The sequence below is a fragment of the Podarcis melisellensis genome (genome assembly GCF_964234715.1).
Source record: "Podarcis melisellensis genome assembly, chromosome: 3".
In the NCBI taxonomy this organism is placed as follows: domain Eukaryota; kingdom Metazoa; phylum Chordata; class Lepidosauria; order Squamata; family Lacertidae; genus Podarcis; species Podarcis melisellensis.
The window spans coordinates 34,316,216-34,328,976 of NC_138530.1; the positions used below are offsets into that span (position 1 = coordinate 34,316,216).

Consider the following 12,761-nt stretch of genomic DNA (forward strand, 5'->3'; position numbering starts at 1 on the left):
ACACAATTCTAAATTTCTGTACAGTTCTGTACAGGGAGCAGCAAACACCAAAAATGAGGTTTCAGTTGCATATGCTTAGGCTGAGCTCCATAAAAGTAGGTAAAGTAGAGGGTTGTGCCAAAGGCATCACAGAAAAGGTGAGTTTGGGGACATAATTTTAATGATGACAAAGAAGAATCATTAGGCAGGTAACAACAACAACAACAACAATTATTTATACCCCGCCCATCTGGCTGGGTTTCTCCAGCCACTCTGGGTGGCTCCCAACAAAATACACAATGAAACGTCAAACATTAAAAACGTCCCTGAACAGGGCTGCGTTCAGATGTCTTCTAAAAGTCAGATAGTTGTTTATTTCCTTGACAACTGATGGGAGGGTGTTTCACAGGGCGGGCGCCACTGCCGAGAAGGCCCTCTGCCTAGTTCCCTGTAACCTCACATCTCGCAGTGAGGCAACTGCCAGACGGCCCTCAGCTCTGGACCTTATTGTCTGGGCTGAACGATGGGAGTAGAGATGATTCTTCAGGTATACTGGGCCAAGCCATTTAGGGCTTTAAAGGTCAGCACCAACACTTTGAATTGTGCAATCAAGATGGGCATTCCCAAGAAAATGGAGCAGCAAGGAAGAAAATACAGCCTTTTGAGGGAGCAGGACATCTTGATGGTGCACAGAACCTCCCTGGTGTTTTGAGTCTTAACTTTAAAAACAACAACCACCCATGTTCAGTTCTGTTGAATTATCTCGGCACATCTTGATCACCTGAAACACTGTTCAAACTGCATTTGGTGTTGCAAAAAAAATGACCTCACAAATAGCCTAGCTGCCTTCAAAGCAGATTAAATGGGTTATGAGGGAGTGTCGATTTCCGCATAAAGTGCCACATGATTGGCTAACTAGCACCACACACAGGAAATGGAATTTGGTAGACTGACGTTGAAGTTGGCAAATCCGGTGCTTCAGCTCAAAGGTCTGACTGCATTGACTAAGTAATTTTTAATTTCGTTATGTTTTACATTTTCCTTTGTGCTCCATCAACATAACCAGATGTTTATATAGCTTTGCAGTGGCCAGTCTGCATGGGCAATAAATGCCACTCCATTGGAAGTTGCACAGGAAGATCCAGTTACTTTGCTTTTACCTTCAAGTAGCCCATAATTAGGCTCACACACAGGGTGAGTCATTTATCAAAAGCAGTCTAAAGTGCTATTACAGCCAGACACGCCAAGGCCAGGCATATAATTATATAATCCACCACCATGTGGAAATTGCCTTGTTAAGCCACCTGACCCCATTAGCATGAAGATGTTTTTTTCCCTTGTTGGCTAGAAGTACTGTTAGTGCTTGGCAGGAAGACGACTCCTCTTTACTCAAAACTCACCTTGTTCTTGCTGAAACCAGAAAATGCCATCCTGTTTCCTTGGTTCATCAGCAGGTTAAGGGAAACTGGGATTTGGCATCCTGAGGCAAGCAGAAGATGCCGGGAGATGGTGCGAGGTCTTTTCAGATGAGGCTTGTCTGATAATGCAGAACAGGAACACAGAAAGTTGCCTTGCACCACTAGAAGTGTAGCCAGAAGATTGGTGTCGATGTCTTGAGCTGGACGGACTGATTGACAGTGACTCTCTAGGATGCCTCTCTCCCAGGCGTTCCTGGAGATGAACCTGGGACCTTCTGCATGCAAAGCTGAGGTTCTACCACTGAGCCATAGCTCGGATGATATCTCCACTGCATCAAGGAAATCCAAACCCTTTCCTCTACAGAGCATGGCAGTTGTAAGGAAACCGGTTCCCCCAGGATCCAAACCTATGTTGCAGCTGCAGCTGCTGCAGGGAAATGCAATTATCCCTCCAACGTTAGGTTTCATTATTTTGTGTATTCTGGTATATATGTCTGAGTTGCAGGCACCTACTGGATAGCGACACTGAAGTCAATGGCGGGTTTCCCACTCTAACTGAACCTGGCTCCTAACCCAATGATTATGTTCCAAATCCACTGTTAGAGGCAGCATGTTCTGAATGTCAGCTGCCAGAAACTGCAGGAGGGGGAAAGTGCTGGTGCACTAAGGTCCTGCATGTATGCTTCCCATAAAGGTCTGGTTGGCCATTGTGAAAACAGGATGCTGGACTAGATGGACCACTGCCCTGATCCAAGAGTCTCTTCTAAAGTTTGTACTCTTTCCCCCAATGCCTGCATTGTTTTAATTCTGCCGTAAAAAATAATCCAATGCAGTAAACCTTTTCTCCACGATTACAAAGATGTGGGGCATATTTGGGTGTCATTTGAACATTCTGAACCCCAGCCCAAGTTCAAATCCCTGCTGAACTCTGAACCATCCTTGATCACGTACTTGCAGCCCTGCCTACCCCACAAAGTTGTTGTGAGGATAAAATGAGGAGGTGGAGGAACCATTTATTGCTGCTTTGGGGGATGTGGCACAGTATAACCTTTTGGGAGGATATAGTATAACCTTTTGTTTTGACTTTTGGGAGGAAGTGTGGGATAAAAGTGAACCAGCCAAATAAGACCACCCTTTGCCAACTGTAGCCATATTCCACCACTGATGGGACCGGTTTATTTTCTAAATGTAACCTAATGGGGATTGCCCCATGGATGTGACAAATTTTCCTATTGACTACACCATGACCTATATCCACAGAGGCAGATTTCAGGACATTTCTGGACGGAGCATTTTCTACATGTAGCATTTTACGAGCAGTGACTCAGAGCACTGGTCAACCACAATCCCCATGTTCTGGATTAAAATCCCCGTGCCAGCAACTGCTAAGCCGGACATGTAATCATACTCAGCACAGGTGGCATTAACTGTTGTTGCAGCAAAACAGTCGCCATAGACCTAACCTTCCCGCCCCAGTCAGATAAACAGGAGTCCTTGCTGTAGATGCGTTAATAAGATACCTTATGCAAGCTAGCGCTGCAATCTTTCCAGACACACAAACCCCCAATGTGTGTTTTTTTCTTTTCCAAGGCAATTATTAACAATCTTTTAGCTGTAGGGGATGGTGGGTGAAAAGAAACAACATGTCAAACTGAAACCCAGCTCGAATTGTCATGAACAAATCCATAGGCACGACAAAGGTACCCTGGCTTACTGGCAGACTTAACCAGTTTGCAGAAATGACTTGCCGCACTGAAATTCGAGGACTTTTACAGCTATGCACAGTTGGAGCAGAACACCAGAGCTCTGCATTTCATTGGCACGGCTTTGCAATCCTCACAGGTGGAAAAAAAAGAAACATTAAGGCTTCAATACACTTCGATGAAAACATGTAGCGACCCAGAGATCAATTTTCGCTGCAGGTGGCTTGCAAAGGACATTTATTCAACAAGAACACATTAATTCTTCAGCCAGTTCTGGAAACAAGTGCGCTCAAGAGAGCTACCCGCATGAATAATGTTAGACTTTTGCTCTCTATTTATTCTGAAGGCACCTGCAATTAAGCACTTGCCTCCTTTCCAGCTATTTAAGATGGCGTCTATTCTTTATTGACTTATGAAAGCCCTCACATTTAGATGTTTTATTTCTTTTTAAGTGGTGCCGGGGACTCATTTGACGGTTTGGATGGTGGCCTTGGCAAATCAGCGGGGCACCTGCTAAATATTCTACGCCTGCATTCATTGTCCATTTCTTGACACTTCAAACATTACACTCAGCAATTGATCTTGGCCTCCCTTCTTGCCCACATTTCTTCTCCACAATTAATTGCGGTGCAAATCAAACTGCTGTTCGGTGGTGGAAAAGAGTGGCGCGTGTGAACACAGGTGAACGGGAGGCCTCATAAGCCCCAAAGGCCTTGCAACACAAGGCACGATGCAACGACGGCAGCAGCCAACCTGCATCCTGTTGATTGTCTGTAGAACAGGGATGGGGAGCAAGAGCCACAAGACTGGGAGGGAGGAGGAACTGATCCTCCAGTAGCCTTTGCTTTTTTTCACAAGAAAACAACTGCTTGAAACTTTTCTGCTTTTCTCTTTCCACTGTAAGAAGAATTACTTGGGCGTAGTTGAGGGAAGGGATGAGGAGTACAGCAAAGAAAGGGCTGATCCACACATTCTCTTGTCCCGCTGTTTCCCCCCAGGGACAAACAGCAATTCGGATTTTCTCTAGATAAATGTCTGCTCTGATTTAGCACTGAAGAGCAGATTTTCTCTGGGAAAGGATGGGCAAGGGTGAAACTGCTCAGACCTGTGCCTAGAAAGCATGAATCAAGCAGAATACTGCTTGGACTCGTGCTTTCTAGACGCAGGTCAACTGGAAGTATGGACGAGCTCAGAGGGATCATCTGCCATCAGCCCATTTTATAAACTGCTCCATCCTAGGCAGGCTTAGATTTAGGGGGTGCCAACTTTGGAGGTGCTCGTCACATACTATCCACTCACAGATGAAACAATGTGCACAGTTTGTTTTCACTGGCAAAGCTGGAAACAGCAATGTGCACACCACATTTTCTCTATCATTATCGTCCTCACCTGAGTGGGGGTGGGGGGAATTGACAACGTTGGTGCCCTTTCAACAAACAATGTAAAATGAGAGGAACTGCAATCGGATCCCTGCATAGAAACGTACAATTTTAATGACACGAGATAAATCATGCATGTAGATCATTTCTCAAACTCACAAACATGGGCTACAAATCCAGCAAGAAGGTATTCAAAAACTGAACCAAGGAAGGGAGAGGGAATGCCATAGAAACTTCCTGCCAACCCTTTGGTCTCTGCTGATATAGACTGAGCAGCAGATCCAATCCTGTACAGGGCTCTGCCACCACCACATCACATCTGTCTGGGCTCATAAAGGACATTTTGCAATATGTATCTCCTATATTTGCATCCTTCTGATTGCTCAGAATAGCCGAGTCACCTCAATTTCTGGTTTCACAAGCCTTTGAAGGAGGTTAGGCTTAGAGATGGTAACTTCTGAAGGGAACCCCAATAGCTTCATGGCTTCAAGGGTGATTTGAAACCAGTCCAATTCATTTTCATGCAAGTATTTTTTTCTTTTTTATGCATCCATGTAAATATAAGTATAAGGAGAATATTGGCACTCATGTCAAAGCATCTTATAGCTCTTCCAGTTAATAACAATAAAAGCATTTCCCCCCATGACCTATTACTAGTGATACCCTTGATCTGCAGCGGCTGTGTATGATCAAGTTCCCACATGCTAACAAGAGGCTTCTGGTTTTTATAACCATAAGCCAAAACATCCCTCTCACCAGGCTTTGGGAAAGAGGAGGGCAGCCTAGTCAAAAAAAGGTAAAGACATGTGTGCATCAATAGTGGAGCCCACAGTACTAATTTAACGAAAAGAAATTACATGGCAGAAGTGAACCGACAAGATTTCCCTTTCACACACACTGTTGTCAGGTTCACCGGAAAACAGAAGTGAAGGTAATAAGTGAGTAGCTGCATCTGGAATAGAAGTATTTTAGGGTTTTTAAAAACCCACCGTAAACCAGCTATTAAAAAAGTGACGATGCAATAGTTTGGGAGAAGGTTGTCTGTCTAAATGAGTGGCTGAATGGTGTCATCTAAAAGGAGAAAGGAGTAAATGTAGAAGCATGCTTACAAGTACCTGCAGGTTACAAGTGAGGCAGTTTATTTTGCAAAGAAGCAGATGGAGGCGATTAGCTTCTCACACTTATTATTCATCCGATTCTATGCATGCATTGTATTTGGAGCTGAGAACCTGCCAATTTGTGGTTTCTTAAATGCTCATTAATGCTTGGCCATGCCAACTCCCTGGAAAAGACCCTGATGTTGGGAAAGATTGAGGACACAAGGAGAAGGGGACGACAGAGGACAAGATGGTTGGACAGTGTTCTTGAAGCTACTAATATGAGTTTGACCAAGCTGCGGGAGGCAGTGGAAGACAGGAGTGCCTGGCGTGCTCTGGTTCATCGGGTCATGAAGTGTCGGACATGACTAAACAACAACAATGCCAACTTGTTTTTAGACACTGATCCATCACTGATAGAACTGAACCAGAAGGGAGATGCAACCTTGCTCACTTTGGTAAGTTCTAAGCATAGGCCACGATGCTATGTACCTGGGACTAAAGGTGCACTGGAGCAAATCACAACACACACATTTCCTACATGGAACTAGTCCACTGCACTTGCTATGGGGAGCAAGGGTCTCTATGTGATCTTATATGGTACTCTGGATAGCTTCTGGGAAGAAATGGACTTTTGAGTTCTAGATGACAATTTTTTTATATTCAGCATTGTCTTTTTCTAACTTTAAAAAAACCCCACTCCTATATATTTGAATATTTGACCATGTAATTGACCATTATTGGCCAACGCTGACCAATCCTACCTAGAAGCAACTTCAATATAATGTTGACTACATGCAGGATTCATGTACGATGTAGGAAAAATGGCCTTGTGTACACATGCCTCAAAAGATTTGAGCCCAACATGCTGGTGTGGAGATAGAAGGTCCTGTAAGCCACCTAGCCTGGTGAGAAGACCTCTGCCCTCTGAGCTGTATTCAAACAAGGCTGCTCTGGACCGTGGAAGTCCTTCAGATTCTTGGGACTACAATTCCCATCAGTCCCAGGTAGCACAACCGTCAGGGGTGATGGGAATGGTAAGCCAGAACACCTGGAGGGCACCAGGATGGGGAAAACAGACCTAGTCTGGTAAGAAGACCCTGCCTGCTCCAAATTGTATTTAAGCCAGCCCCTTGGAAATCAAGACTGGAACTAGTTACGTGGGTTAGCATTTATTTTACCTGTCTGTTAATTTTGTTCTGAACTTATCCCACATTGTCTAGATTACTTCATTGTAATAATTTATACTATGATTTTGGAATTGTTGGTGTTGTCTTGTTTGAATTTGCTGGTGCTTTTTAAAAAAACATGTTTTTTTAAAAAAATGTTCTGCATTTTAAAAAATTGTTTATTGCAATCTGCTTTGGGCATGGTTTACGGTGGGAAAATGGCATATTTTTGTTTTCGTCAGCTAAAAATATCTCCTAATGCACAATTGGGAGCCTTAAAGTACAAATCCTGGTAGTGCAATGGCAAGGGGAAGCAGGCTCTATCTCTACTAATGGGCAGTAGAGACAAAGCCTGCTGGATCAGGCGGCAAGATTCCGTTGTGCACACAATGCTAGCGGAAAGAGGCCTGCTACCAGGGGCATCCAATCCCTGGGACGAAGTAATTGGGTAGTAATAATAAAGAGTACTGTCCACTAACATTCTGAGAATGATGTTCTATGGGTTCTATCCCACTAAGCAGCCATTCAAAGTATGACTTAGATACAACCCTATAATGTTAGTTACATTTCAAGGTATAGTGTCATATTAGGCAACTAGAGGTGTTCTGGATACAACAGCAGAAATTATTCAGTGAATCACAACGAAACTAAAGTATGTTTTCCACATGCTATTTATGAACGTTTGATTCCCTGCTGGAAAGCATCCTGAGCTATTTACAAAATATGGGAAGTTAGTCCACGGCTAGTCAGACAAGCGGCTTGCCGAAATGTATCACAGGAAAGGAACAACAAATGGCTCAGATGCTGAATGTACAATTCCTGTATAAGAAAGAATGATGCATCCAATTATGCTTTCTCATAAAGTCATCTAGATGTGAACTAAACCATACATTTTAGGTTGAAAGACTATGCATTATAAATTAATAAAGGTACTAATGACACTGTTGATGTTAAAAGCCTGTTCAATAGTGGCATTTGTGTTTCTCATCAGAGCTGTGCCGTGAAATGTCAATTCACCATAACTTACACATTTAATTTTTAGACACTACTGGTATTCAAATGGTAGACATTTCTTGGTAACATACTGGATAGTGACAAGATAGCTCATCTCAGATTTGGTACTGATAACAAGAGTACAATTCAGAATTCTACAACATGGGGGACTTCCAGTTAGAAGCACTCTAAGAGTTATGTGCCACCATACTACCTTCTGTAGCAATTAAATGTTCCTCTGGTTTTGTTCTTTCAGACTCAATTGGAGATAAATCTTGAACACAAATAATTACAAAGGCATAATATGGCAGTACTTCATCTAACATTAACATTCTAATATGTTAAAAAGTTGAAATTCATCACGGAAAAGTTCACAAGAAAGCCTGAAACACTGGTATAGAAAAAGAATTCATAAATAAGGCATCACGGGAGGGGGGGGCACATCTATGCAAATTATTTTTAATTTTGATCACACAGATAAAATAAGAAATGTGTTTGCATGTAGGAAAAATGAGCAAAATATAGCAAAAAATGTTTAGTCAGCCAAGGTCCTCATATAGACAAGAGTAAATTCAATCTGTGGTGATCACAACAGCACCCCAGAGGCAAAACACACCAAGAGACTGAAGTCCAAACTACTTGCGGGAAGCCATCTTGCAATTTGTTGACAGGCAATGACATAAGACTCTGTTTGGCATCCTTGCAGGATGAGGTTGTCTCCCCCTTTTATGACATTAGAGTTTTCCATTGGCAAATGCTGCCTCCTGGAACTGAGGAACAAATGTTTTGAAATGAGCCCTAGTGGAGGGAAAAAAAGGGTTGAAGTTAGTAAAGAACAAAATTATTTACTATTATTATTATTATTATTATTATTATTATTATTATTATTATTATTATTATTAGAATTTATATACTGCTCTATACCCGGAGCTCTCAGGGCTGTTCACAGAATGAAACAGAGAACATGCTGCACAGGGCAAGATCTTCTAATGTGCAAACCTCAAACCAGATTGAGAACTTTTGTCAGTTAAAAATCTCCTTGTGTAACACCTGTGCCTGCCTCAGATCAAGTCTAGCAGCACGATCTCTCAGCCCCAAATAATGTATAAGGGATACCATTGCTAAGTCAGAGGGCTTCTTTCAAAAAACAAACAAACACCAAACAGCAGATATGACTCTTAGGTCTTGAACCATGACCAGTTTGCACACTTCAATCTTACTCTCAGTGAGTTTCCCTGTTATTTATACCCCAGCCACTCTTTACTGCGATTCTTTATTGGTGTTTTGTCATGGAATCTGTTATCATTCCCACTGAAATAGATTTTGTAGGCAGCTAAGTATCATCAACAATGGCTCTCTCTCCTGTCTCCCTCAGCCCAGATATAATAACTCTAATTCTTTTAAACTAAGCAGAGCAGTATTTTGCAGCAATCAGCATGAAAAATGTACTCCCCTCCATAGAACTTCAAGAAATGGACATGCCTGCCATTGTCTGTCATACCATTTGTGCCAGTGTAAGGTGGTAGAGCACCTCTAACATCTTTGATTATCACGTTTCTGGGTTAATTGGATTCATCCATGGCGATAGGGCATGGATATTTAGTAGAGCAAGCAATGGAGATAATAAATACTGCAGATGGTTATAAACTAAAATCTGCTTTCAGGTAAGTAGCAGAGCAGGGCTGCCAGAGGCAGTCAGAGTTGATCTGACTTAAGGGGATCAATTAATTCAGGTTTTTGAGAAAAAACATGGTATTTTAAAGTAACTTAAAATCAGAATATTTTGTGTATGTTCTGGAACTGATGAGTGCATTAACTGAACATTTTAAAAAGGTTTAGGTTCAGAACCCTCTCTTGTTCCAATAATGGGCAGAGAATGTCACATTTACCCCACAGTTGAATAAATTCAAACAGTTTCATGATAATCTGCATCTTGTAATTGAATAAGAAGAGCACATGTAATCCACTACTGCTCACTTGATAGGCTAAAATTTAAATTTGAGCAGACACCAGCCTCCCTTTCTTTTTTCTGTAGAAGAGTTATTCTACAGATTATTATTTCTCTTTCCTCTCATGCTGTTCTGGGTAAATTTCTGGAGAGAAGGTAGCTGTGAATTATATCCTTTGCTTTATTACAATGATTATTATGAACAAAGTTGCCAAAATCCCAGGCATTTCTTAATACAAATTCTATGCCAAGCATCCCTAAAGCAAGTAAAGGGGGGGGGGGAGGGAATAGCTCTGAATGTCACAATCTGGATAGAGACATTAGCAGCTTCTGAACTCTAATTATTCCTCTGAATGGTGGAGGTTGGAAAACCATAGAATAACAAAACTGGAATACGTCAAAAACAAAGTAGCCCACTTCCCAGCAATTCAAAACTTCCCTTGACCTAAAGCAGACTCAAGAAACGCTATTGACTTTATCACAAAGACATCTGACCGTATCATAGAAATGCAAATGGGATCTAGCTGTACAAACAAGCCAACTCCTTTTGAACATTCTGTAGAAGGGGAATCCAGAAGGATGCTGTGCAAATTTCCTCATTGTCCAACAGTGTAAACAATTTGCCACTGGTTCCCTGAATATTCACACATGTGTTGTTTGAGACAAAATGAACCCAATGCTTAAACGACCATTGTGCAACTAGGCTTCATCAGAGCTAAGCACAATGTGTTTCTTCTTCCTTTCCTTGTTTACACAAAGCTCTGGTTTTTGTGACTTGCAGAAACTAGCTCACCCATCTTCTAAACATATGTTTCCGAGCACGATTCAAAGTGTTGGTGCTGACTTTTAAAGCCCTAAATGGCCTCGGTTCAGTATATCTGAAGGAGCGTCTCCTCCCCCATCATTCTGCCCGGACACTGAGGTCCAGCTCCGAGGGCCTTCCGGCGGTTCCCTCATTGCGAGAAGCGAGGTTACAGGGAACCAGGCAGAGGGCCTTCTCGGTAGTGGCGCCCGCCCTGTGGAACGCCCTCCCATCAGATGTCAAAGAGATAAACAACTACCTGACTTTTAGAAGACATCTGAAGGCAGCCCTGTTCAGGGAAGTTTTTAATATGTAACGCTGTACTGTTTTTAACACTTGATTGGGAGCCGCCCAGAGTGGCTGGGGAAACTCAGCCAGATGGGCGGGGTATAAATAATAATAGTAATAGTAATAATAATAATAATTACAGGGGTCCTAACCATAACAGAGTCGGGACACGGGTGGCGCTGTGGGTAAAAGCCTCAGTGTCTAGGACTTGCCGATCGAAAGGTCAGCGGTTCGAATCCCTGCGGCGGGGTGCGCTCCCGTTGCTAGGTCCCAGCGCCTGCCAACCTAGCAGTTCGAAAGCACCCCCGGGTGCAAGTAGATAAATAGGGACCGCTTACTGGCGGGAAGGTAAACGGTGTTTCCGTGTGCTGTGCTGGCTCGCCAGATGCAGGTTGTCATGCTGGCCACATGACCCGAAAGTGTCTCCGGACAGCGCTGGCCCCCGGCCTCTTAAGTGAGATGGGCGCACAACCCTAGAGTTGCACATGAATGGCCCGTACGGGCAGGGGTACCTTTACCTTTACCTTTAACCATAACAGAATAAAATGATACCTCTGTTTACAATGTCTTGCATGCAATATATCCTCCCCCCCTTTTTTGCAACAGCACAATATTGGCCACTTCTTGTGTTTATATTTTTCTGTAAGAGGCAGTGTTTTATAGAGTCAGGGTATCCCCCACCCATTCTTGGACCAGTGGGAACCATTAACAGAGACAAAGCCTTGGGCAAATTATGCAGTTGCTCACAACATTGGTTTGGTATGTAATACAAAATACGCCACACTGCACTCTACTATCATCTTGAGGGTTGGAACACAGTCAAAATCAATGTAGCCCCCCGTTCCCTGCCTCAGACTGGTTGTTGGAACCTGATGGTACTGCTTGGGAGCAAAAGGGTAGACTGCAGAATAAAAAAATAAATGCAACAGGCATTTCAATAAGAAACTTGGGAGTGATGCACATGTTATATCCTCCATCACCATTGCTGAAAACATAGTCTCAGATTTGTCATGGTTGCCTTAAAACAGGAATACTCTGATCTGCTTTATCAGAGACACTACATTTGCACTTAAATGTACCTGAGACGAAATAAAAGAAATGATTAAGAGAATGACAACAGTGGAGACTGAAACTGTCAAAATGATACGCAAACTCTGTATCTTTCCTACCATGTCTCATTATATTTGTATATGGAATTGTTTGAAGATGCTTTTGCTTTCAAGGAAATTGTTTGAAGATTTTTAAAATAAATAAATAAACAAACAAAAACCACAGTTTAAAAACCAAACTGGATATCTGTGGAAAGGGGCACAAACCACTTTATTGGTTAAAGGTCTACAAAGTCATCTCTGTGTGTGCAGTGACCTCCACAAGAAGCGCTGAAAGCTCTTGACTGCTGTCAGTGCAGTTACCACAGGCTGGATATCAACCAAAATAGAAAAGGTGTGATCCTACAAACCCTTATGGTTGCAAAGAGAATATCCTTCCAGCCATGAAGTATAAAACACTCACCACCCACTGTTTAGTGGTCTGAAGACCTCCTGCCCTTTCCACATTTGAATGTTTATCTTCTAATTGACAATCTCATTTGAATATTTATTTGGACATTGGGACTCTGTGTGTGTGTCTGTTGTGTGTGTGTGTGAGAGAGAGAAAAAAATGATGTGCTAATGTGAGCTGAGGATGTTTCTTCTGGTTATATTTGCCAAATAAAAATAAAAGAGGAAATAAGGTGTATGTAGGAAGTAGGGCCAGGAGGAAAGAACTCTCTCTCTCTCTCTCTCTCTCTGTGTGTGTGTGTGTATGTGTGTGTGTGTGTGTGTGTGTGTGCGCGCACACACGAATGTTTAGGTACCATGCAACTGGAAGAAGCATGCAAAGTGTAAGTGCTAATTGCACACATGCCAGTCCAGAAGCCAAAATGTGTATGTGAAAGATTTAGTCAACTTACAACTGGGGTGCTATTTCATAAGAGTTTTAAAAAT

At 42.5% G+C, this 12,761-nt stretch overlaps 1 protein-coding gene across 1 annotated transcript in view; it reads right to left on the reverse strand.

Moving 5' to 3' along the window:
- Positions 1–8,181: 8,181 nt before the first annotated feature.
- BABAM2 (BRISC and BRCA1 A complex member 2) overlaps positions 8,182–12,761 on the reverse strand; it is a 127,711-nt gene continuing 123,131 nt past the window's right edge. Inside the window, exon 12 of the mRNA XM_081905417.1 lies at positions 8,182–8,536. Coding sequence (XP_081761543.1) covers positions 8,473–8,536 — 64 coding nt within the window. The 3' untranslated portion in view covers positions 8,182–8,472. The remainder of the gene's footprint in view (positions 8,537–12,761) is intronic.